The sequence below is a fragment of the Enoplosus armatus genome, chromosome 11, assembly GCF_043641665.1.
Source record: "Enoplosus armatus isolate fEnoArm2 chromosome 11, fEnoArm2.hap1, whole genome shotgun sequence".
NCBI classification, from domain to species: domain Eukaryota; kingdom Metazoa; phylum Chordata; class Actinopteri; order Centrarchiformes; family Enoplosidae; genus Enoplosus; species Enoplosus armatus.
The window spans coordinates 23,067,785-23,094,724 of NC_092190.1; the positions used below are offsets into that span (position 1 = coordinate 23,067,785).

Consider the following 26,940-nt stretch of genomic DNA (forward strand, 5'->3'; position numbering starts at 1 on the left):
TTAATAGTTTTTAGACAACAATGGAGCTGTGTGGCACAGAGGAATAAGAAAACGTGTCATCTATTCTCGTCTTACTACTGAGAAGCAGTCGGCTCAAATCCTAAATTCATCATTCCATTGGTTTTTAATGGTCTTGACTGGGATGTAAAGTCAGTATTAACAAGCAAATGTGCTTAGATACAAAAAGAGTAGTACTTTTTTTAAAAACTAGATATCTAGGAATGTTTCTGTATTGAATACTATTGTAAAATCTGTCAGACCTTGCAGACCATTTCATTCACTGTAAGAGAGAGGCCACATGCTCGAGTGTGTGTGTGTGCCTGTAAATGTGCGTATGTCCGACTACCTGATCCCTCCGACTGAGAGGTGCCCATAGGAGCTGCTGGCGGCCGAGCTGGAGCGGGAGTTGTTGATGTAGGCCACCAGGGAGTTGGGCGAGGTGCGGATCATGGTCTGTAGGTCAATGCTGGCGTCTGACAGCGGGGAGATGGACAGCGCCCTCTTCCTGCTCAGTCGGGGCGTCAGCCGGGGGCTGGAGAAACGCGACACTGGACACCGAGACACAACAGAGACGATGTCAGCCAACTCGGCATCGCTACATGGGTGAACGACTTGGCTCACAAATGTATATATAAAGTCTAACGTTCAGTATTAACAACCTTTCGGGCACTGCTGTCATGGCTTCGGAGAGATAATGTGTAAATTCATCAAAACATCTGCCTGGCCTCAATAAAAACCAGCATTGACCCTGGACCATGTTAGAAGAAACATTCAGCCCTGGGCCTTCTGGTGGAGGTCACAGCCATGCTCAGCTACGCTCTATCTCATGCATCTCTCTCTCACACACACACACAGCTCCCCTATTTAACATTCGCATCCTCTTATGCATAATGAATCGCCCCAATCATTCTCAGTAATTACCGCGATAGCAATCTCTTTCAGACCGCTGTACTCGGGCAAGTAAATGGAGGCAATTTAAACAAATTGATCTCAGAATACCATTAAAAAAGAACAAGGCTGACTCACAAAGGTAGGGTTCATGGCCTCCCACTAGACCCGTCTGTTCCACTGTTTTCTTATTCTCGTAGAAAAGAGCACAAGAAAATGACGAGGGGGCAACTACTTTCCCATGAACTTGAAGAGAAAGCTATTTATTTTTCCATACGTACTGATGGGCCATCATTCAAGTGCATTTATTTCCTTCACGTTTCTGAGCCACGCAGCTCCCACTCCCACACAGACGGAGACAGATCACTCGCTTGGGACCAACAGGTGCTGCTTCGCAGTGTGAGGGGACAGAGAGCAGGACTGGGCGGGCCAGTCTTTGTGCACACATCTAATTAGGTCTTACAGCAGACATCATCGGAGGTGCGAGGGGCAGGAAACCCATAATAGGTCCATCACAGCTCACCTAAGCACACGTTTGCCGCATGTCAACTCCACTGCTTTCAATATGAAGCCAATCCCTGACTCTTTGCTGGTGGAGCTCACAACCCCTCAAGCCAAATTAATCCAGGCACCGCCATAATCACCGGGCCAGACCTACAGCCATAAACCAAGATCTTACTTCCAAAACTATTATGTTTGGAGGTGGCGAGTCGTAAAGCAGAGGCATATGCACTTAGTTAAAAGGCCCCCGGGAACTTCAGACGGCAGACGACAGGGGCCGGGAAAAAAAAAAAAAGACTGGTGGAGTTGATAGAGATGTGTATGAAAGAGTTGGCAAAAACAACAAACGGTCCTGAGGAATCTGCCTCTTTAGGGCTAATAAATAAATGTGTCATCGTTGGTTAACTACACAGAGGAGTTGGGACGGAGTCAAGGAGGGAGGTGGGAGGGGAGGAACAGAAAAAAAAAAATGTAGAGGGTGAGGCAGCCGGTCCTCCACTTGGGAACATGGATCGTCACGACCGAGGAGTTCGTTCTGATAAGCTGTGCGTTGCTCCATACAGGTCGTGCAGCCGCTAGGATTTGCTTTTTCTTGCAGTGAGGCGAGCTCGCCGCCTTGCCAACAGATTTAATGGGAGATAAGTGTATTAATATTCCCCTTTATAAAGCAGGAAACAGGCCTCGCAGCCTGGTGGCCTGGTAGCCTGGCGCCTGCCTCACCCTTCTGGGCACCGTGCCCAGAACACCGCCCTCTACCTCCATCGTCAAGCCACCCCCCCCCCCCCCCCCCCAATCTACACATCAACCTCAGCTCAGAAGAATTCTTAATGCCTCCAGCAACAGACCTTAAATATCTGTGACGCTCAGCCTTCCATGGCTAAGGTGTGAACAAGCTAGTTTAGTTTAGCTCTGTGTTGTTCCAATGGATGTCATTGGTAAACCTTAATTTTACCTGGAACAAATGTCACCCCCACACCCCCACACACACACACACACACAACTCTCACCACTTGGTAAAGGAGTGTTTTATAGGTGGCGGTTATAATTGAAAGGGTGAGCAGGTTCCGGCAGGGAGTGAGAAAACAGATGTTGCGCAGGCCATGGCGGCGCGGCAGTATGTGGTAATATGGCATGTGTGTGCATGTGTGTGCATGTGCGTGTGTGTCTGTGCGTGCGCCATTGATCCGTGGGACTGCATCTTGGGCTGGTTGTAATTGTGGGATCTAGATTTATATAGGGAGCCATAATTACAGGCGCTCCAGTGCACATCGATACAGCAAAGAAAAAAATATATATTAAAAAGGATGGGAGGGAAGAGTGTGTGTGTGTGTGTGTGATTATTTTAAGTATTTGCCTGTGCTGTTTTAACTGAAACGGCTTTGTAGAAAATGAAAACACTTTAATTGGAGGGTTGTGCTAATGCCCAGAAGCAGCTAGCTCTCAGTGTCGTCTTGGCCCCAAGCACTTGGAGGGCCACTGTAAGGCTCTGCAAAGAATTGGTATGTAGCCTTTTCTTCCATAATAATGATTCTAAAATGGGAGCTGTGGGCTCTTAACACTGCATTATGAAAAAAATAAAGTGTTACCATCATCTTTATATAAAAAAGAAATTAGAGAAGATTGAAGAAATAGATTTTTTTTTTTTTTAGAGGTAAGCAAAATAAAACCTGAAACTTTGGATGTGTATTCACGGCCTACTCATGAGTGAAAGCAGTCGGCCTCTTCTTGAGTTCATGAGACCGTAGAAATGCCAGCAACCGAATGATGAGCAGTCTGAGCCGGACTGCAGCTGAGTTGGATGCAGGAACAGCCAACAGCTCCGCTCAGTGCCAACACATCCTCTTACGAGTAGTGAGAAATGCAAACCTCAAAACATCCTTGAACGTGTGAACAAACGGTCTCTGCTAACAGAAATACGTGCTTGAGGTTACGGGGAAGAAATGATAGCATCTGCTCTGACGGAATACAGACAATAGAGCCCAGCTAAGCTAGCGCATGCATGAGACAGATGCATCTTCGTGGCTGGCGACAACAAAATGACGTAGTCCCGCTAGAAGTCTTGAAAGCTCCGCCAGTCAGACCCAGCGGGGGACACAGGGACGGAGACAACAATACAGTATACCAAGATACCACTACACCACCGGTGAAAAATCTAAGAGGATTTGACTTGAAGGTCAAGTTAGCAACATTGCTAATGCATGAAGATCCGAGGGGGTTTTACGGGGGATCATGTTCAATAAAAGTAGAAATTACAGTGAAGTTGATCACCAACACCTCTCTAAAGTCTTTGGTGTGAATCTGGCTTTTGTGTTTTCATATTTCTTCCAAAAAAATGGCTTCCAAGAAATTTTAAATCATTATGCAGTCAGCAAAAGCCATGTGTCCCGAGCAGTTGGCCTCAGTGGATAATATTTGGCTTTTTCCACCATGACCCTGTCTGGGGTGAAGCAGGCCTCAGCAAAGTCCCTCTCCATGATGAACGGGAGCTGCTCTATGCTGGGCAACCCCCCCTCCCCCGCCCCCGCACCACCACCACCACACCGCAGCTCGAGTTTGTGCCAGCAGGGCCCCAGGCCTCCACATCTTCAGCCAGCCTAGCCACCCCCCTGGCCAGCTGGAGTGGGAAAATGTTTATTTTCCCTGCTAAATCTCACTAATACTAACACTGTGAATTTTATTAGCGAGGGGGCTCGCGCTGAATCCTCTATGAGCCCCCAGTGTCCAGCCCAAAGCCGCCGTTGTGTTTGCCAGTGTGTTTATGCACACACTTCCATCCATGTGCTCATGAACCAACATATAGTTAAGTGTTTGTGTATGCAGTCTGAGGGGACCAGACCCTCCCCAACCCCCTCACTCCTCACCACCACATCAGTACACAAATCTATCTCCCTCACTCCCTCCGCTGCATCAACACTAGAATCTTTTTCCTCGAGATGGCAGACATTTACTTTGGCCGCTGCTTTTGTCGTGGGAGCTTCAGCGTTTTCCCGCAAGCCGCTCTGATATTTCTCTGCCCACCCACCCCTTACATACCTGCTCACTCATATACAAACATCTTCTGAATGCCTCCCAATGTGAAATACCATAATGTGACTTTATTTACACTTACAGTAGTGGTGGTGTACCAATGCTAATGCTAAGCATGCTTAGGGTTTCTCTGTCTTACTATAGGGATTCAGAGACCAGCTGACTGGAGAACATGAGTTTTACTGGTCCTCTGGTTTATCCTCTGTCCTGCCTAAAGTAGGTGGAAGGACTTCTCTGACAGAAACAAATAATCTATAAAAGTCATCTCTTTTAAAAAATGTAATTTTTTGGCCCCATGTGGCATCAACAGGCAACTCTTTGAATAAGAGGTAATTTTACACGATGTAAGTGAATACTGTATACTTCACAGTGTGAATGCACAGTAGTGCAGCAGAACTTCCTGCCTCACGACATCTCAACAAAAAGACTAGCATGTCCAATTTATTTAGCCTTCTCTCGCTGATGTGTTCCATCTGAGGAGTGGCGAAGGCTAGTGATCTCTGTCAGCCGGCCCTGGCACCTTCTTTCAGGTCCCCTGAAACATCACGCAACTCGTGAAAGATGGAAAGTTGGAAAGATCCAGCGTGTCTCTCGACCAAGTCACGGCAAGAATTTATGACTCCGAATCTGACACAGTGACCATCTCAGAAAACGAAAATATCATATTGACTGACCCTATTAATCCTCCATTTGTTGTATCCTTTGCATGGAGCAGATTTTCCACAAATGAGCATGCCTGACAGCCAAAATGTTCAAGTCTGTAGGAAATCAAGCTTGTTTTTGCATATGTATGTAATTCAAAACAAGGCATGTGTGATTGAAGAAGATTTGAACCAACATTTTCTTTTAGAAAGAACTGAAATGACCCTAAACCACCGGCCAGTTTTACAAAAGCAAGAAGACAATAGTAGATTTAATGACTTGTTGAAATTCAGATTTGCTCAACATTGTGTCTTTGGAGCAAAACGGATTTTTGTTACTTTAGCCCAGTCTGCTCCCCTGGTCTCCATGTCACTCTTGTCAGATAAGGACAGTGATTAATGTGTGAAAAACACACCACAGACGCCAGCAGTGACTTACAGAAGCAGCTAAGCGTTTCAGCGAGGCCTTTACAGCCGCTGCTAACACCATGTTTGTCTAGCAGTCCTGTCCATCACACTGTCATGTGGCAAGTTCTGTGGGAGGAAAACCCAGCAAAGCACATTATGAATCTTTACCCAGTAAAACAAGAGCAACCCAACAACCTTTTTGCTGGGTGGGTTTGTTTTAACTGGTGACATGAAGAGAAACCCCCAAAAGTCTGTTGTCTTCCTCATATTCAGGAGAGAAATTCCTGTGTTTAAGTGTCTGACTTGAGGTGTGCCCAACAGTAAATCCTAAAATGCAAAAGTGGAACGGTAACCCCCACCCCGTCAAAAAACCTTTACTTGCGCTTGTGTTCATAACTTTTCCACCGGCACGCTTCTTCACAGCAGCACTCAGTGTTTCATGGTCCAACCGTAAGCCCTGCAAATTCACTCATCCAGAGGGAAAACGGTCATTCTATGGGTTCACTGAGGGCTCCCAGTTTTTTTGCGGTGGGTCTGCTGAATATTAGTGCATAAATTGATTTTTAATATGGGTTTTATCTGCACTGCCTTCCAAAACTAACGGCAAGGGATGAAGCGCATATTTGCCACCTCTGCCCCTACTCCTCCTCCCACGCTCTGGCAGTAAATGAAGCCTTTGATTCAGGCAGAGGCTGCCCGCGATGACCATTAGCTGGCCGCCTTGGTCAATATGGGCCCTGTGTCTGGAGGCCGCAGTGGAAGAGCCTCCCAACTGGCAAGAGTGGCCCAAACCTGACCACATCACTGCTAGCATGGTAGAACACTAAATAAAAGCCGCTGGCTTGGTGGCAGCAAATGTGGACGCTGCGTTGAGGCAGGCGGTGGGGGTGAGGGAGGTGGGGGTTTCTGTGGCTATTTGAGCAAACAGCCTCGCCAAACAAGTGTGGGCAAGGCAGCACAGCGGCGGTCACTGAGGTGGTTGGAGGTGCAGAAGAAAAAGGGGGAGGGGGAGGGAGGGGAAAGAGGTGGTCTACAGTTTCTGCAAGGCCCCTAACCCCGCCTCACCCTTCCCTTTCAGCAGCGCTGTGTTTGACTAAGTGATTGAGGTCATTTAAAAAGATTAATTGCCAAGCGATCCCGTATCTGATTCCCCCCCCCCCCCCCCCCCTCTGTTGTGTTTTCCTACCTGTGTGCGTGAGGATGCCTGCATTAGTGTCATGCAGTGACTTCGGAGAGCGTGACTCTGTGGCCGTGAAAGCAGTTTTTTTTTTCATTTCTGGGTGGGTGGCTGGACGGGATGAAAGTAAAAGCCCCCGCCCCCCGAAGCAGAGCAGGGCGTCAGTGCCAAGGGGAGTGTTTGATTATCGGGCATCGAAAAGGCCGACTTTCACGGACAGTTTTCCACTCTGTGCGCTTTCTGTTCCCCCATTCATGAGGGCTGAAGGTTTCTTGGATGCTGAAATCAAACGTCTGTTCTGCTGCCTGACCGTCATCTTGATAGAGGGCCGAGGTTCCCGCTGGCACGCGAGAACAGGCTGGTCTCTGTGAGTTTGTATGCAAACACGTGTACGAGTTTGTGGGCATTTGCCTGCCTATTTGCCTGGCTGTTTAATATTTTGTGTGCCACTGTGCGTATGTGTGTGTGTCAGTGTTAAGCTGCCTCATCCCTGCCATTAAGTGGACAGCACACGCAGCCCACGAGGTTAATCCCGGCCTGAACTGCCTGACACAGAGACAGCCAAAGACACAAAGACACAAAGGTCTCAGGGTAACACTCCTCCGCCTCCACACTCTCTCTCTCCCCCTCTCTCTCTCTCCACGCTACCCTTTTACAGTTTACCCCGGATTTGTTTTGTAGGACGTCACCCATAATAACAGCACAAACACACACCTGAAACGTCAGAATGAGAGACTCCGAGGTAAAATGTGTTTTTACGAGCTGCTGGCCTTGGGCCTTCAGTGTTTATGCACCCTCAACTAGCTGCGGCCCCCATGCTACGTAGAGGTCTAAAAAGCTCCACTGGCTTTGATGTGGCGAACTCGTCCGTGAAAAAGCCTCAAGAGGAAGAAGACGAGGATGGTATCAACATGCCTGGTGCCGAGAACAAAGGGCGAGGTGGCTGTTAAATCTGGCTGTTACTCTCGTACCGGGGATGAAAGACACGCATGAGCTTCAGTGTCACTGCGATGGGAGTCTGATACCTGAAAATATCACAAGTGTTGGCAATCCAGTGAGCTTACATTACAGGTTCTCTTTCGGATCTGGTTCCAGGTCAAGGCCAATGAATCGCTTGAATCCTCAGCCTCTCCTCCGTCTCCTTTATTTGCAAATCATGCAGGCGTCTCACTTCTAGCGGGCCGTGACCATCACATTTGCCATTTGAATTGATCTTGCCGCGGCAGATCATATCAGCTGTAAGTTACTTGCCAAAAGGCTAAAATGAAACTGGTCTTATGTGTAATTCAGCCAAAACTCCCTGCAAGCCAGTGCCTGTTACCCAGAGATCATTTATTAGAAAAAGAAGCACCACTGTGAAACTGTGTTAAGTCTTACAGAGAAACAATCTAATTGTTTCATGTCAATTTCAGGAGTCAGAACCCCAAACACCCAAATATGAGTATAATGTTGAGCTAAACGATAAAAGATTTGAGAGGATTTGGAAGAGAAAATCAAAATGTGATACTGGATTAAGATAATGATGCATGTAGTGTAATTCCCATATTATGAACAGCAAGCTTTAACTGCACACGTGCTGTTACGTTAAACGGTAAAGTCATGAATTGGTAAAGTAAAAACATCTTAAATTGTATTTCTGATAAGATGTCTCATTCTCACCATCCACGGGGCTGATGTAATCTGGTAGGTGAGCTGCAGCCGCCGCCGCCGCCGCCGCCGCTGCTGCGGCCGCCGCCGCACTGCTCTGCATCAGCAGGTCGCTGTAGGGGCTTCGCTGGCTGGCACTGGCCATCAGGTGGTAGTATTCTGTGGGGTTGGCCCCCGGTGGCGGAGGGGGGAGACTGAACAGGGCACGATCCTTCAGGTGGTCGTGGGTCACTGCAGCAGAAATGGGAGGAAGAAATAGGAGTTGTTGTATGTTATTTTTCTTTTCTACCATTGTCTGCTTGTCCCATAATACAACATTGAAAATGTACATAGTTCAAATAACTTGAGGAGTCTTAACAAATATATTGTTCATGTTTCTACGTTTTTTTTGTGTTTATTTAGTACAATTTTATTTATGACACAATTCCAATACTTGAATCAATTATTATAGCGTAGGTTGTGCAGACTTTAAGGATAAGAAGCGCTTGAAGATGAGAAATGACGCCGCGAAAACACCCACGTAGGCACTGGCGGACCATTTCTATTTGCAGAGCTCAAAGGGTCAAACCACCAGGAGGTGGGCTCTGTCATGATGGGTGCAGTTCATAACCTGTGCAGCAATGCTAAACACGTTTTGACAAGTCAGAGGGGATGAAAATACATTTTGATTCTGTTTTCCTGTAACAAAGAAATAAAGTGACATGACATCATTTGACGTGGCCCCTGACAGAACGACAAAAACAAAGACGAGAGCAGAAAGGCTGCGAGGAGCACTCAGCAGAGGGGGAGACGGGTGCCCAGCTTTACAGATTTGGAGATCTGTGCTCGCGTGCATGTCCCGGGGCATGAGGGTTTTGATAAAAGATGTCTGATGTCTTTGAGGCGTGCTGGGTTATGGGAAAATATCTCTAGGGAGTAAAGGAAGTAGGGGGAGAGATGGAGCAGGGCGGGGGGTGAGCAAGGAATACCACATTCCTGCACTTCTCTGGTGGTGTGTATGCATTCAGTTTGACAAGTCAGAGTGCAGGAGCACACACACACACACACACACACACACACACACTCATAATGCTGAGGAAGCCTTAAATGCTGCATGTGCAAAGGTAATGTTGATGTAAAATGTGTTAACACCTGCACCCAGTAAAGCCACATTTAAAAGTGTCAGGAGCCATAAGAGTGACAGATGGATTGGTTTTCCAACATCTAACGGTGCTCGTGTCCCCCTTTTCCTCCATTTCCTGCTCTCCCCTCCTCCCTCCCTCAGTGGGTAGAGATGTGTGGAGGGGACAGGGGTGTGGGCCGATGGTGGATTAATATGCATGCTGGTGGAACCAAGTGGGGGTTGGGATCACTGGGTGGGGGCCAAGTGGGATATTGGGGGGAGCAAGACCACAGCCCCCCCACCCCCACCCCACCCCACCCTCCACGCACACATAAGCGCACATAAGCACACGCATAAGCCAAAAAATCTGGATCCATCAGAACCTATTAGGCCATGGCTGCAGTAACGGTGCACAGGCAGCGCGTTTGTGCTCCGGCAGCAGCGACCCGGGCATATTCCTTTGGTTTCTCCATGGCTGCCAGATCACGTTACCGCCTCCGCAGAGTAGCATTTTGTGTCTGAGTGTTTGTGCATGTGTGACCTCACTGCTGAACACAGAGGGATGAAAGACAGCAGCTACACTTCCACTGGTCCCCGAAAAAACCTGACAAAAACGCCCCGCTGGCAAAAAGCAGAAATGTTTCCCAAACCCAACAGTTTTTGTAGATTGTAGTAAAACAACAACTCTTTGTCTGAATTCATTCACTCATTCCCCATCATAAACACTCAGCAGTTTACTCTACAGGGGAAGAGCAGTACATGTGTACACATGTTACGGACACTACTTTTTGAGGGCACAATATTACCTAAAGGGTAAATGCAGCGCACTATATTAGTAAATAGGGGTTGATCCCCAACACAGCTCAGCCATGCTAGCGGCTCTGTGGGCGCGCGCTGATGCTTTGAGCCATATGCCGACGTCAGTGCTGACATGCTAAAGTTTAGCAGGCGTACTGTTTACCATGTTCACCAGATATAGCAGTCAGATATGCAAACAACATGCTCCTTCCGGGCGGCATGGTGGCACAGTGGTTAGCACTGTCACACGGGAGGTAAAGCTGGTTAGAGCGGGTTGGGAGTTTGATCCCCGTCATGACGAAGTGTCCTTGAGCAAGACACTGAACCCTGAATCTCTGATGGAGACCAGAACCTTGCATGGCAGCTCGGTCACCGTGAGTGTGTGAGTGACTGGGTGAATGAGACTTAGCGGTAAAAAATTGCTTTGGGAACCGTGAAGGTTGAAAAGCGTTGTGAGATCATTTACCATTTATCCTTTACAACAATATCTTTATATTCTAGTTTGGACTCCAGAGACGCTGTAGGTACAGTTGTGCATGTGCCAGACGTTGCAATTCTGATTGAATTAAACGCATTTAATGGGCATCACGCTAGGGATGATGGTAATTTATATAGTATACCTAGTATAGCAGTTAGGGTTTCACAAACAATCTTCACCCAGGTATCCCTATCAGAGGTTTACACATGCTCCACTGAGCTCCGTGCTTCCGCAGACTTTATTTATGTTCTGCAGAGCTGCAGAGTGCCCTCCATTTGGTGCCATACTTCCCTGCCACTTTATCAGTGACAGCATCTCTTGCGCGCTGCTTCTCTTGAAAGGCGGGGAGGCATTACGTGCCAGCAGCGCGCGCTCGGGTGATTTATCGGTGCCGGCGCGCAGGCTTGTGGCTCCTCGCTCCTCCAACCTGTTGTTTGAACAGGGTTAGCGAGGACAGGTCTGTCATGGTGTGAACTCAATAGTTCAGGGGCACCGCGTGTTTGTGCCTGTGCTAATTTCAGTGGTTTTCCTCCGGCCCCAAAACAGGCATACAAACGAGCAGGAAAGTTGCCTGTACCGCAAAGCATATGCCTGATACGTCTGCAAATCTCCAGCATGCACGCACGTGCAAAAACACCTTAACAACCTCGATGAAAGGTGTGCTTCAACACCTTATGTAGGGGAATGTATAAGGTGCAAGACTAATTAGCGCCAATGGTTAAATAATCAACTGTGTAAACTCAAGTTTGTCTGCAGTGAGCTGCAGCCAAGCAGACACAGTTGTTTTATAGTGAACAGGATACATAAATTCGAAACCCGCTCAAGTCTAACCTCACCTCCTTAATGTTAACTGGTCAACGCAGCTGCGGAAAAAGCCGCCATTTGAAAGACTTTCCACATCGCTTGCAGTTTTTTCTTCATATTGTTTGCATTGCATGTGCCATAAGAACATCTAAGACCGAGTGTTTCCATCTTGCAAATGCATGATGGTGATCGTAAACCTAACAGGTATGAGAGTGTTTATGGACGAACACGTGTGCCTGGCCGTTTGAAGCTATTCACACGTTGGGCATCTATAAATGGCAGCACGTGAGAAGCGTCTGCAAGTCTCACTCGCATCTCGTTCTTCTCACAGTTGGCTACAACAGAGCAGAAACATTTCCTTACAAGATTTCTTAACAATACATGTGTTTCTTGTATCTCTCTCTTTAAAGAATGTGTGTGAGCCTTGCAGAACAACAGCAGGATATGTTTCTGTTTCTGGATAGTTTCCCTCCTCTTTAATAGAAGTTCAAAATGACTATGGGATGAGGTCTACTAATTTGTTTTGCTTTTGTGGAGTAAATCTCACCTTCTGCAGGGCTTAGTCCTCGGGCCGCTGAGATCATGGAGAGGGTGGGGCTGCCGTGCACCGAGCGTAGGTAGTGCTCCATGTGCGGGCTGACGTAAGGATGTGGAGGGCTGAACGGTGACTCACCCGTCCCGGGCGCCGCATGGGGTGATAGGCGGATCAGGGAAATATCTGAGATGACCGGACTGCCCGTCAGTCCTGGGGGTCTGCGAAGCGGGATTCAAAAATGAGACAAATTTAAATAAATGATACAAAGAGGATAGTAGAACGATGGGGGACAGCGAAATAAGGAAAAAGAAGCAGCGTGGAAAGGAAGGGATGGAGGATGAGGGTCATAGATAAATTAAAGAGACAAAAGACACCTGTGTTCATTTGATCGCCTGTATTGTGCTCAGTTATCATCGTGAGTGATCTTCATTGGTATGTTCATAGACAAGCCTTAACTTCTGTTATTCCACAAAAGCGTCTGCATCCTCAATCCACTTACACCCTTTCCCCTCCCCAGTCCCACAGCTAATACATAATAATCCCCTTTTGTTCGCCTTCTTCTATTACTGTAAGCCTAGAGCTACAGACAAGTCGAGACCGAGGGCTTTCGACTGCGAGGCTACCAGGAAGCGTATTTTCTGTCTGCCTGTTTGGGTGGGCGAAGCTACAGGGTCTCTCACCTCAGGTTTTACATGGTGTAAGATAAGAGAATGCAACCGGATGATCAAAACCGTGAGTAGCTGCCTACAGCCACCTTTGGCGAAGTCTCGTCTTAAGTTCGCAGACAGCCTACCGGTCACATCAGGCTGTACAATAAATTTGTCAGCTCTGGCAGGTAATTGTCGGCTTTGCATGCAGAAACACAGACAAGTGGGTGTTGTAATTCTCAATAGCCCTGGGGGGGGGGGCTGAACACTAGATAAAAATGTCTGCTGGCCGCTGGCAGTGGCACAACCCTTTGAAGGGGCACTAGTACTTACGTCGACCTAGTGTGCTTCAGCCCTGATAAGCGGCCCTGTCGCTCCCTCAGTGTGTGGTAAGAACACCTGGTAGAAATTCAGCCCTCAGAAAGACTCTTGAGCGAGACGAGCGATGACTAACAGAGAAGGGGCTCAGTGACACAGTGTGGTTATATGGCTGTTTTAACACAGCTGCAGGAATTCAAATTTAAGTGGACTTTTAGTTGAAACTGTGCTCTGGTTGAACAGAGAGGTGGCTTACAAGTTAATGTCATCCAAGGCAAAGAAAGCATTCCCACAGGACAACACTTTCACAAGTAAGGGCTGGTTCAGGAGCTGGAAGTGTTTGATATTGATGGAAATATTAGCTAACTAGCTACAATTGATGTTTCAAGATTTTGTAAAAAACAACAACTAATGAACAAGGGACTGATGATTTCTATGAAGCCAAATGCACATAAGATGCACAAATTAGGACCCCATAAGCCATTTTATTTAATTCTCATGGCAGTATAGTGACTATAAGCCATCAAGAAAAGGAGGATGTGGGTTGGGGGTGATAAGCCTTATGGGAACCTATGACAGCAAATGGGTCCTCCCTTCAGCAGGAACGGCCAGACTGGTGACTCACTGTAATGCTGTCCGTGAGGTAGAGGAGGGCCTTACACAATGAGCCCTGTAACAAATGAGATAAACCTTGTTGTAGGCATTGTAGCCTCCTTTCAAAACGGAATTTCGGTTTGAGGTCACTTCAAGGCCAGTTCAACATTTCTAATCAAAGTTTTAGATTCTTTGTTCACTTTGCTGCAATATTTAGCCTTACTTAACATTTTGAATAAAGAAAAATGAAGTGGCTTAAGGCTACACACTACTTGCTTCACTGCAAACCGTCTCATCATCGGGAGCGACTCTTTTGTAGAAAATATGACCACAGTGACGCTCGCACACAACAATACAATGTCAAGCAAATAACAGTTATAGCTGTCTTTATGAGGGCCCCGAGAACAAATGCTGTTTAAGCTGACACTTTAGCAGCTCGATGGCTGCTGTGAACACGAGTGTTTATATGTGTGGTTTTGATTCTTGGCAGCATCAACTGCACGCTGGGTACACAGCATGTGTGTGTATGTGTAAGAAAAAGGGGGTAGGGAATGGTTCCTCTAAAAAAGATGCCCGGACCACTTTACTTGGTAACGTGATTCATTAATATCATTCAATTAAATGTGGAGATTAGTCTAAGAGCTTCTGAGGGACTACGTTGCATCTGTCTGTGGACACCAAGACTAGTACAATAGAAGCCTTAAGGGCAGTAAATAGTAAAGATTGCGAGGTGTCAGGGGTGTCAGATCTTTGACTCTGATGAAATGAGTGTGACTGGTCCAGGTTGTAGTTATTGGCTGTGGCTTTGAAAGGTGGGCCTGGGACCTAGCAAGCATGCCCCCCCCCCCCCCCCCCCCCCCCCCCACTCCCCCAATCCTCCCTTCAGAGTTTCCCCTGATCAGTCTCTCATTCACTGTCTCTGTGGTGACGCCAACCTGCACCCGGCCCGGCCCTGCCCAGCTCAGGCCGAGCCAACCAACCCAGAGCCTGGGCCCTCGCTCCATTTCCAGTAAGCGCCTGCAGACTGCTGGCCTTGTCTGAGGGCCAACTTTCTGCCGTCGGGCCCACTCTTCCCCTACAAGCGGCCATAAAGAGCCCTCTGTTCTGGGCGGGAGGGGAGAAGTGAGAAGAAACAGACGCTCCATACACAAAAACACGCTTCCTCTCGGCCTGCCTCTAAGCAGCATACAGAGAGCTTGGCAGTGCCTTCTCAGATTAGTGCTCGGGTGCTTCACTGAAGGACTACCTGGGTAAGCTGGCACTGGTGCTGGCTCCCTCTCTTATCAGACTCAAAGCCCATCAAAGTAATCGCACACTTGGATTCCCAGCAAAAAGGTATAATGCAATATAGTCTAATATGCTTCCTGAATGGATAGAATATTAGAAACACCTGCCTAATGTCATACAGGAACCTTTTCAGCATGTTTCATCTTTACCTCCATCCTGGGCCGAAGCTGATTTAATAATGGTTCACAATGAGTGTCAGATTTCATTTAAGTTGCATGAAAATAGAGTATGGTTCTAATATTTTCTATAGTCATAAAAAGTTTGCGTTTTTTAAAGGGTGAGGCTAGCATTGTATAATTTTCTTATTTTCAAGAAATCCCTCTGTTGGTCAACCTCTCGATACTTTCCAGGTTTTCTACACCGTCTGTGCCCAAAGTCCATTGGTTCCTACGGAAGATATAATTCTTTTACAGCTGGTCAAAAATGTAACTTCACTTTTAAAAAAGGCTCAGTGGTTTCCTAAAACAGCTGGGCACTGTAGTCTTGTGTGTTGCACATTTGGTGCTCTGGTGAGTATTTCTGGCAGATGTCAGATTGAGTCAAAATAAACTACAGTATGTTTGTTCATGGTTTTTGAACAACAATGGAGCTCTCTGGCACAGAGAAATCAGGCCTTGGCTAGATAGGCAGTACCTAAAATACCAAAACACATAGAACATCACCAGCCTCATCCTTTGAAGCAAATTAAAAAATAGCTTCCAAATTAGTCTCTCTTGATCTTTGTTGATAGGACAATATGAGCCGCCCTACATTGCGTTATGAACGTCCTCAGCGTGCTTCGGAGATCTTCGCTGAAAGAAAAATATAATCAGAAATTCAAGCGTGAACTTGTTTGGAAAAGAAATTCATTTTATTTCCATTATAATCAACATGACCCCTCCCCACGCTCCACCTATCATTTAACTTTTAACCTATATCCATCAACAACCGGCGTGTCGACACACGTCACTCTTGCTGCTGTAAATCACTCAAACGGCCAAGAGTGAATATGAGGCCTTGATAATAAGGTGAAATTTACTGTCGTTGCCTGTCAGGAGGCTGAAAATAATAGTCCTGTCTGGCAGGTACCATTATTGAAGCCTTGTCGATCCACCCTTTTTCTGACAAGATGTTACATGAAGTCTGTGTGTTTTCCAGAGGCTTCGGTCACGGAGGCTGAATGGGAAGCCCTTTGAGGGCCTCAGAGCTCCGTCTCTTAATCAGTGGCTGCCATTTAAAGAAACTTCCATCATACCTGAACTCTATGGGTGGCTGCCTCGTTGGAAACAGACTGAGAAATGCCAACAGTACTTGCATGCAGTCGAAAATTGGGATTATTCTTTACTGCCAAATAAAAGATAAAAGCGCCAGGAGTTTGTCCTTGTAAGGATGATACTTGAGGAGAAATGGGGGTAGATAGAGGGATAGGAAGCCAATGTGAGTCAGTAGATGACATGCTTTCAAAGAGGTAATTGCTGTTTGTCTCTGTGTTCTGTGCTGTGTGGTTACGTGCTCTCTGTTGTTCCATTGTTAAAACTCTGCTGTGAGAAAAAGTGATTTGGACATGGTACAGCTTGTTGAGCATATGAGTAACCCGTATGAGTAAGTGCATACCAGAGTGCAAGTACATTAGATTGCTGGTGGGGCAGATTGCAGCAGGATTAGTAGCCTATTCTAGCCAATGCAGTCAAACAGAGCCAAATGGTAGAAATAACGAAGTTTAGCGTCAGAACATTTCTACAAGCTCCAAATATCATCGTCTGATCATCGTATTGCTTTATAGAGAATAACGGGGTCCGAATGAGTGTTTATAATAAGTGTTTGCTGGATCATCAAACAGCGTTCCCTGCCCTCACATCTCTCTTTTTGCATATATAAATGTAAAGTTTGAACAGGGTCTTTCTACAATTATGACTCTGAGTATCCATCTTCACTGCCCCAAGATGCCTGTTTACAAGGCGAGGTGTTACAGCCACGATCCACCTTCAAGTTCCCTTTCTGTCTATCTGCCGGCCTCCCTGCCCTCCTGGCTGACCAACAAGTTAGAATTTGCCTCTCTGGCATTTTCCCTACTGGCTCAGGGTGGGATGAATTATGATGTGACACACTCCCTTCTGTACTTCTGGGCAGCCAAGGCGATCAAGATAAATCACCACACTGCCCCACGGGGGACACGCTAAGATCCTGCTTTAGTTGTTTTTGGGGCCCTGATCAGGATGCGGAGGATCTGGGCACAACTCGATACTGTACTCCCCGAGAAGCGAGGACTGTGTACAAAGGAGGGGCCCAGTAGAACTATGTCACATGATGGGATAATATACCTAAATGAGAAGGGATTACACAGAGGGTAATTATCCATTATTCGGCTCTGTTGCTGTCACATACCAATGGGTCTTTTTTGAGTGCAAGAAAATTACGTTGAGAGATCGTGCGATAAACTGTGAAAATTTCAGGCTATTGATTTGCTACTTTGGAATCTTCTGATTGATGGGTCCCTTGTCTTTTCAGCAGCACATTCCTGGCTGTAACTCAGGGGAGCATCCAAATTCAAACATCAGATGTGACAATGAGCCGGGGCTGGAGCCAGCAGGCAACAACATAAGATAACAACACGTCTGTCAAAACCACTGACAACCAAACGACTGACTCGAACCCCCCCCAGCACCCACCCTTCCCCTTTTCATGTCAACCAAACCAAAACAATGAAGGGAAAAAACAACATCAACCCAAATGGCTGATTTGTGAACTGTATTTAATCAACACATTCCGTGCTGCGGGGCTGCGGGCCTTGAACGGGCTGATTGCCTGGTGAGTGGGACCACATCTGTTTGTGTACAGGGGCGGTGTAGGCCACAGCACTGCCACACAAAAACCTTGGGCATATTTCAACTTTTCAGTGCTGCAATTTGGCCTCCGACTGCTTCCCAAAAAGCATAAATACGGGCTGTGGAATGAGCGGGGGATCTGTTTTTCTCATCCATTGCGTTGTCGTTGAGGTTCTGGGAACGGAAGGCTGGATTTCGGATGCTAATTACCCGGTCAAACATGCTGGCACGGTGGCTGGCTTTCCTGGCTTGTGGGTTCGCACAGAAGGATGCCCGACTCCACAATATGCAGCAAACAGCACATAAGTGCCGTCTCTACGTCCAAGTTCTACTGTCATCCCACGAGAGGCTCTTCCTAATGTGTTCCAGAGACAGTTCTGTTATGGCAGGTTTCTTCTCTCTGGAATGCTAAGTTCGTGAAAGGCAGGGAGACCGCAACCGAAAGGTTACTCATTTTGAATCCTGGATCAAGCATTTAGAAATGTGCTTAAAGGTGGCGCATGCAAAGCTGCTTTATGGACTGATACTGCTGGGTAAATTTGATTCCTATTACCAGGAGACTATTTCGTGTGTCGCAGCTTTTGAGTAGAGGATGATTGTAAGGGCCTTAGACAATACAACAAGCACTTCAATTAATACTAACAGAACCCCCCCTTACTTGTCAAACACAATTGTCTAACACACTTTTTCGTGTCTTTCTGTCTGACCACTTGGAATTTGGAATTTTGTCTTTAGGCACAGTTGGGCGACATATCGTTGCGTCGTTGCAGTCTCATTGTGAGTCCGACAATGTCTCAGGGGTGCAATGCTAAATCAACGGTGGAGTATTCTTTGAACAGTCGCCACTATAGGCAAAGGAACAAACCACTAATGCCCAACAAATCAAACTTTCTTCCGCTTTATTAAACAGCACATATTGATAAGAGACATAAAAGGTGTTCAGGACATGACGTGGGTGCACTTGGGGTCAAAGCTGCTGCACTCATGGGGTATGTGCAATGGTCTACTGAATATCAGTAGATCACAGAATACCCCAGTCTATTCCCTTGCATTGTCAGCCAGGGAGCAAGGTAGGCTCTGCATTATGACAGCTGTGACAGAAGGACCTGCAGCCCTCATTATGTTACATGCAAACAGTGATGAAGGGCGCTCCATATGGAGTTAGCGCGATCCTTCAGATGGGAAGTACAGCCCTGACACACAACGACCAGCCACTGACGAAGCGCTGCCACCAGGCGCCCTGTGCCGACACCCTGCTCCACTTCGCCCGGGACGACGCGCGGTAATTAGGCGAATTTGGCGCGTGCTGGGGAAAAGACAGCTATATCAAGGTCTTGATGAATTAGTGGGAGCACGCTGTCAGAGTCACATCACATTAATCAAAACAAACCGGGCGCGCAGCCACACTTTTTCCCCCTCGCTTTGCAGGTGATGAATAGCTCTGCCTACACTGTGTATCACCTGATCTCGCTGAATTTAAATGTAACAGCACAGTTCTCACAAAACCTCTATTGATCTTACTCCCGGGTTCCCTTCCTGGGTTCGAATATTTTAGATAAGCACGAGAAGGCCTGGCAATGTTAGGAGGGCCAGACTTTTATGGTAATGCCACATTAATAAAGTCGGAAAATAAACTAGTGTCTCTTTGTAGGTCAGTTTAGGATACAAGTTTAAAAACCAAGCACACAGCTGGACTGCCAACCTATTAATCCTAATCAATACACCGTCGGTGCACGTTTTTAAAACGAAATGCTTCTTAGAAATAAATGCACGATATATATCTTGACACATTTCGACTTTAACAGCCAATAATAATGTTTCATAAGGATTCTACTATCAGAGTTAGTGCTGCCAGTTTTACTGAGGTGTGTGGATGAACTTCTCCCAGCATTGTCTTTCTCTCAGCAGAGCTGTTCTGCCGGAGACCATGTTGGCCGAGCTCCTCACTCTCCCTCCAAGTCCCACACCGTGACATGTTCGGGGAGGAGATACGAGAGGAAATGTTAACCGTTGTATTGTGCTGTAAGTGGCTTGTCTCTCTTCATCTCTGTCTCCCTCTTTGCTCTGTGTATCTTGTCTGGCTTTGATGTATTTGGACCTGTTTGTTTTTTTAATTCACAGAGAGAGAAAGCAGTAAAAAAAAAGTGGCAACTGACCTTCACAAATCTAAGTGACTCTAACATCATTTACCCATGTAAAAAAAAAAAACGGTATCACAAAGTTTTAAGAACAATTGCCAACTGTTTTGCATAAATAAAATCACCTTAATCACCAAGTGGTGACAAACGTCCCTGCTGGATGAAGAGGAGCTTATGACTCCTTTGTTGGGCTGGTATTTTTATTTTTTTGTAAAAAGCAATCACAGACAAGTATGAATGATAAATACGATTGTGCTGTGTTCAATTTACTGATTATTTTATGGATTTATTTTGTTATATATATTTGTTAAACTGAACTGACTGCTATGATACGTATTTTATCTGTAAACATACAATTATGTTAAGGTTGAAAAGTCACTACATCATATTATATCTCAGCTGATGATCTTTACACTATGTCTATAGTCTTGTGCATCAGTGTATGCACATTTCCCCAAAAGTCAGCCTGACATATTTGGTGTCTTTAGTACTTTGGGATCTCCACTAGAATTCAAAATAGAATTCTGTTCTTTGGCTGCACAGCAGGATTTGGGCCACTGTTTATTAGGGAAGACAAACTGCGACTGCCACCATGACCGTTTCTTTCAGGATGACTAGTGATACCTGATGACACTTACCCATGCATGGCGTGGAGCGGGTGCGGCTCGTAATGGTATCGCCCCTCGTGGTGTCTCATGTCGATTGGGATGGGAGTGTGAAACGTGGGGAAGAGGTGGTGGGCACCTGTGAGGGCAAATGAGACAGAAAAGGTCAGAAATAGAACAACACGGTGAAACAAATACAGTGAACGGTGATGCGTTTCTTCAAGCTGGCCAATAAGAAGAGTACTAAAATAACCTAGAGCGAGACAAACAAATATTAAGGCTGGAATATAGTTCCTGACTAGTGCCTGCAACGCAGCATGAGATGCAACTGTACCATTTTACAGTTCCTGTAATCCAGCAGTAATTGAAACCTTCTCCACTGTCTGTGGCTTTTGCCCCGAGAGCTGCGTGTTCATTAATGGCTCTCTCTATCCAGTGAGACCAAAGCACGGTTTACACAACAATGAATGTGTTTTTATGTGTCAGACAAAGAATGCACAAATCCACCATTTCCTGCCATAAATGGTCTGATGGCTTGGGGGAAGTCTCATTAAGACAACACAGCCGATCACCATTAATTACTGCCATTACAACCGCTGAGTAGGAGACATTACTGTCTTGATTGAGGGAGGAGGAGGAGAGCTCTAATCACGGACAACAAGCCTACTAATTCTCTCCAGTTTGATATGGCAAACCTTCGCATGTTTGATGAAGGAAAATAAACCAAAGACACAAACCCAGAATGACTTTGCAGGAATCCTGAGAGCACATTCAGTTTGTGTGTGTGTGTGTGTGTGTGTGTGTGTGTGTGTGTGTGTGTGTGTGTGGAGGGACAGAGACAGAGAGCACAGAGCTATGCAGCTCCCTTGGGTTAATCCCCGGTTGCCATTAGGATTCTTTAAGGCTGTACGGTCCAGTAAACCTGGGATGACCTGGGAGCAGAGACCACCGAGGTCAAAGGTCACAGCTCAGTGAGAGCAGATCATTATCCATCACCCAGTCCCACTGGCCCTCTCAGATAAAGGGGAAACTGGTGCGTCCTTTCACACCAATGTGATGCCAATGTTTGCCATGAGCAAACATGTTGAGGGGTTAGGGTTGAGGATGTTAAAGTGCAAAGGACATGCTGCCAGAATTAATAGACAGCATATCAAGTACATTCAGCAAAATGTACATTTCTAGAACACTAATTCAATGAGGACAACTACGGTCAAGTCGAAACCTAGTATATATATGGCTATATGGCTGGACCGGGTCAACGTGCTCCTGAGGACGTATTTGAGGACTGTCTTCGCCTCGCTGTAAAGCTAAATGTTCCACTCATTGCACCCCCCTTGCGCCAAAAGTGACGTCGATCGCCCAAGTCGTCGCGGCCCGCACGGTCGCACACCTCCGAATAACTTAAATGATTGAGTAAAGTAATAACTGAGTGAATGAATTTGTACTGCTAATACGTCTCAAGGATTTTAAAAATTATTAGTAAATATTTTGCCAGCAGAATCAAATGGAAATGAGATATTAAGATCTCGCTAATAGAAGCTTCTGAATACATGCCTGGTTCTCCGTTTTACTGCATGGAAATCCATTTTTGGAAAACAAATCTTTCAATACATGGGATTTGCATTTAAAGCCATTGTTATCACAGCAATTATACTATCCTATGGATTTTCTTTTTTTAAAGTTTTCTTTTTTTTCTTTTTATAAACACCCCCCTGTCTTGAGATGTGCCTTAGGGGTCCTAACGCTCTAGCCAGTGCTGTGAAAACAAGGTGTAACAGGACTCTGTGCCTGTGGGCTATGACAGGACCCTGGATGTTGTTTTTAGGTTAATACCAGATACAAAGACAGACATTACTGCTACTTAACCCTGATTGAGCCCTTTGTTATTGTGATTGAGGTAATCATCGTGACGTTGTACCATCTTGTTTTTAGTTAATTCTGATGGGATTACACGCAGGCCTGGGAGAGGCGGGTTTCCCTGGAGGCAGCTCTGAACGGTGAAACATTTGACTGGTGCGGAATGTGTTTGAGAACAAGCATTACCCAACCATGATGGTTTTCCCTTTGAAAGCTGGAATCAGCCGTGCCACAGACACAGTTTCGATTGAGTGGCGATTTTGGTTAGGGTTAGGGTTGGTTGATTCCTGTTTTTGTAAAGCAAAAACACAACGGCTTTGCCAAAAATAATCCCATTTTTCTGAGATTCTGCTAATGCCTACACTCTTTTCCACATTAAAGAAAATAAGAAGAACACACTAGCCGCAAAAACACCTGATTTTTACAGTTCAGCTTAGAGCACGAGACAATAAAGACAATGCTTGGATCATTTCTGCAGGAATGTGTATTTCGGAAATTATAGAATTACATAACCTGAAATCTTTACACATCACAGGATGTCCCCAGGTAAAATAAATCTCAAAGTCAAAATGCTCCACTGCGCACACACACAGAAGAGTGAAAATTGACTGTGAAGCTAAAGTGAGTTGTAAAAATCCGTCTGGTGCCCCGCGCTCCTTGTCTCCTCTCGTCGTCGAGCTCAGAAGGCCAAGGGCTCTGTGTTTCCATCAAGATCTACGCCGCTGGATCCCGGCCAGTGACCCTCCCTTGCCTTTGTGTGCGGGATGGGCGGCCAATGCCGAGTCAACTTGTGTGTTACAAAGCCAAAAGAGGCGCCCAGTGAGTGAGTGAGAGGGAGCGAGAGCTGGGAAAAAGGAGTTTGAGCTTTGTTTCACAAGTGGAGCCAGAAGTTCGGGCTTTGTGCGAGAGGAGCCCCCTGCTTGTGCTGCCTGGCACATCTCCGGTAAAGAGAGGGCGGGGAGGGCACGGGACAAGGAGACTAGAATGTGACAAAGACGGGCATGTCTGTGCTGGAAGTCAGGCCAGCTTCCTTTAGACATGCTGAAGAATTGATCAATTAAACTTGTCACTTGTGTTGGGATGTGTTTTCTTAGTGTCAGTTCAGCGCTGGGGGAGCTTATACTAATGCATGCCTTTCCTGAGAGACGCATACCTAATATCAGGTATGGCCTTCAGGATTGGGACTCACTGTTCCTATGAAACATGGCAGTTTATTTATATTAAAAAATCATGATTATGAATCTAATGATTTTTCCAGAAAAAGGTTCAGTCCATGTTGTGCACATGCACAAACATGCTAAAATAAACCATACCAAGCAGAAGCCCCAGACGCCCATCCCTCCCCCACAGAGTGACGCTGCTGGATGTGGGGCCAATAAAGGCCTGAACAGGTCCTTCCTTCACCCAGACAGCTGCATTGTTTCCTGGGCCGCGGGGACAACCACCACCAGGTACATGGCTGGTTACTCCGCCCTGGGCCTCAGCACATGTACATCCAAAAACAGCGCGGAGGATTTAGGCCGACAACTTTTACCGCAACCCAAAGTGACATTGAGACGGAGGATAAAAAGGATTAAAAAATAGTACCATAAACTACGGTGGAGAGTTTCGGTGTCTGATAAGTCTTCAAAATCATGGATCTACGGCTCAAGCTGGACTTCTTGAAATGTTATCAAGTACCTGAAACAATACTACACTCACGCCGTGTCGCACAAACTGTAAATCATGGCAAGGGGACTTTTGTGTTGATGTAATCTTATATCATAAATCAGTCCAGCCCACATCGGGCACCTTTAACTGGTGGTCGTTTTCAGGCACCATATCTGCTCTGATCTCTCATAACGTGTTTGTTTTAAGACTGAACATATCTTTGCCCCCTAGCCCCCATAATGAGGCTCCAGACGTGCCAAACATCCTGCCAGGCAGCAGGGTTAGAGCCCCACATCTTCTCCTCCTTTTCGTTTTTTTTGCTAATCTTAAAGCTCCGGTTTGATCGCTCGCTAAAGACAATGCCAGGTGTTCGATGTTAACAAAGGCCCCCTTCGAGTCTCATGACTCAGAGAAAGAAGGAGGAAAAGCACTCTCTCATTATGGCCAAATGAAGCCCCAGATCAGGACCATGCTGAAGTGGAGAGTGGAGTGGGCTCACGTCTTTGAGGAAGTACTCAACGATAATAATAATGCCCTGAGAGGCCAGGCCAGGAATAATTTCAGGGGAAAAAAAAAAAAGCCTTTGTCGTGCTTTGAGAGAAAGGGGCAGTGAGAGAGAGACAGAGAGAAGTGAAGAGCAGAGGAGTAGGAGAGGTGGGGGTGCTCGATTCAGACAGGAAATTCCAGCAGAAAAAGTTGGCCTGGGTCCTAACTACACAGCGCCGTGCCAACGGCTATACACAAACGCTCATGTGCATGCTTACACACTCGCACACAGACACTGATTTGTTCTGCAGTTCGCTCTCAGTAAGCAACCATCAAGAGTGAGTGAGACAAACACCAACGTGTTACTTTGAGGTTGAACAGACATGTCTTTCTTAAACACACACACACACACACACACATACAAAACGCACGACAGCAAGTGTTATGCCCTAAGTTAATAAAAAGTGTGTGTTTAGCCTAATCCGGGAATCCTGCGCTACACACACAACATGAAACCTGCAAGTTTAGTTTGCAAGACGTGGCTTCCTCTCGGGCAGTACATGGGCGAGTGATGGCGACAGAGGGATTAGAGGCTTACAGGAGAGCACGGAACCACCGCCATGTATGAAAGGAAGTCTTAGCAGAGTGGCTCTCTACTTTTAACAGCCCTCGGGGAGGGTAAAATGATACCTTTTTTATTGATAGGGGGATTTTGGGCAGAAGGCAAGTGGATTAGGCCAATGGTCTCTGTAATGACACAAGATGGTTTGAGCGGAAATTCATTAGTCCCTGTGAACTCGCGCAAAGTCGGCGTATGTTATGATGTGCACATCAAACGCTCGCTGCCTGGGAACACTAACACAGTCGTTTTCCAGAGGCTTGAGTCAGCGCTGTAAAGAGGGCATGGTGCTTGAAGCTTGTAACTTTTATACAGCACATTCTGAATTCAGATGTTTATGCTTCAGATATAACAGTGTCCATGAGTCCATAGTTGTGGCTGGGGCTGGGTACTGAACCTCCGCAGCTTTATAGCACATACCGAAACTTGTCCATAGGAATAATAGATGTTTAGATGTATGTAACATTTGAGAAGTTTTATCTAATGAGAAATAGGCTTTCGATAAGAGCATGTTTGAATCAACAACAAAAAAAAAAAAGGTACCAAAACTCAGGTACTGTATCGCCGCTAGTATTGAAGCAGCACCAATCTGTCTTCTGGCCACTTGGCGGCAACTCTACACCAAGCAGCACATTGGCTGTATTGGAAACTGCCTACTATACTAGCAGTACGTACTGGTTTGACAGTTTCACACTGCATACTCCTCATGAAACGCAGTATGCAGTATGTAGCATGTAGTTCATACTGCATACTGCTTTTGTCAGTAGATGTAGTAGGTGGTTTCGTCTCCATCAGAGACATATAACTGGGTCTTTAGCTTGCTATTTGCTCCACTATGGTCACCAGCTAGTCGCTAACTCTATCGGTCTGTGGTTTGGTGCTGCACAGGTAGTGTACAGCGGGTTCATCAGAGTATTTTTTGATAGAAACACAGTTGACGAGAGCGGAGAGACTGAACCAAAGCGGTAGTCCTGGGCTGTTAAACCGAAACGATCAGCCAAAAGACGTTAAAATGATTTAAAGAGCTGAGGGGAACTTTGGAGTTTGGGTCACTGCAAGTGACACCTTTCACATTACACATAGTCATTTGATTCATTGTATGTGTTCTGATGAGCTAAGTCCATATGAGAAAGTGTGAGATTAAAATATGAGCAAGTGGGTTACTATGAGAGCATTGTGCCTGTGTTTATATCTCGTTGCCATGACGCAGGACTCATCCCTCCTAACGCCCCCCCCAGATGTGTTGTATCATCTCTGTTGTGTAGCTACCCGGACCTCTGCTGCCTCCGTTGCTGTCCCGGCGTGTTTACAGATCCCAGTCAGACCCAGCTGGCCTCCCTCCTCTGCGATCAGTCTCTGTCCAATCTGCACGCGTGCCTCAGTCAATCACTCCTTAGTCTCAGCATCAACCCCGCGAACCCACCACCAACGTGATCCATCACCTGGGCTACAAGGTGCTGCGCCGCCTCTCCTAATTGTTCTAAAGACCGAGTGCTACCAAGACCTTATCTCACCTGGGTTGCCATTAGCTGGTGGTGCTAACGTCCATTCAGTGTAAAATCGGCACCTAGGGACGTAGCGAGGCTAGATGCTCGCACCTCCAAAATGTCAGTGACTTTCCCTTAAAAATATTGGATTTCTGAAAGTGATCTTTTTCCAAGAGCTCACCTGCAGAATTTTACGATCTCAGCCCACAGTCGACTAAAATCACACAAATCAGAGTTACAAGATTTTTATCTGGGAAATGGGGTATAATCTCAAGTGTCCAGCAGCAGCAGCACCTGGGGGATCACTGCCTAACGACCACCATGCATCACCCGGGATGAGCGTTAGGAGTTTAGCGGGGCTGGGTGTATCCTGCGATATTAGCGCACAGGTAGCTGGGCTTAGCAGGCCTCTCCTTGTGGCAGGCAGTGGGCCTCTCTGTGA

The 26,940-nt window shown here is 46.4% G+C and overlaps 1 protein-coding gene across 1 annotated transcript in view; it reads right to left on the reverse strand.

Annotated features, from left to right (window-relative positions):
* gli2a (GLI family zinc finger 2a) overlaps window positions 1-26,940 on the reverse strand; it is a 74,401-nt gene that overhangs the window by 11,810 nt on the left and 35,651 nt on the right. The window contains exons 3-6 of the mRNA XM_070914241.1: window positions 20,433-20,538; window positions 12,019-12,224; window positions 8,302-8,520; window positions 347-548 (exon numbers count right to left, since the gene is read on the reverse strand). Of these exons, the coding sequence (XP_070770342.1) occupies window positions 347-548; window positions 8,302-8,520; window positions 12,019-12,224; window positions 20,433-20,538 (733 nt within the window). The remainder of the gene's footprint in view (window positions 1-346; window positions 549-8,301; window positions 8,521-12,018; window positions 12,225-20,432; window positions 20,539-26,940) is intronic.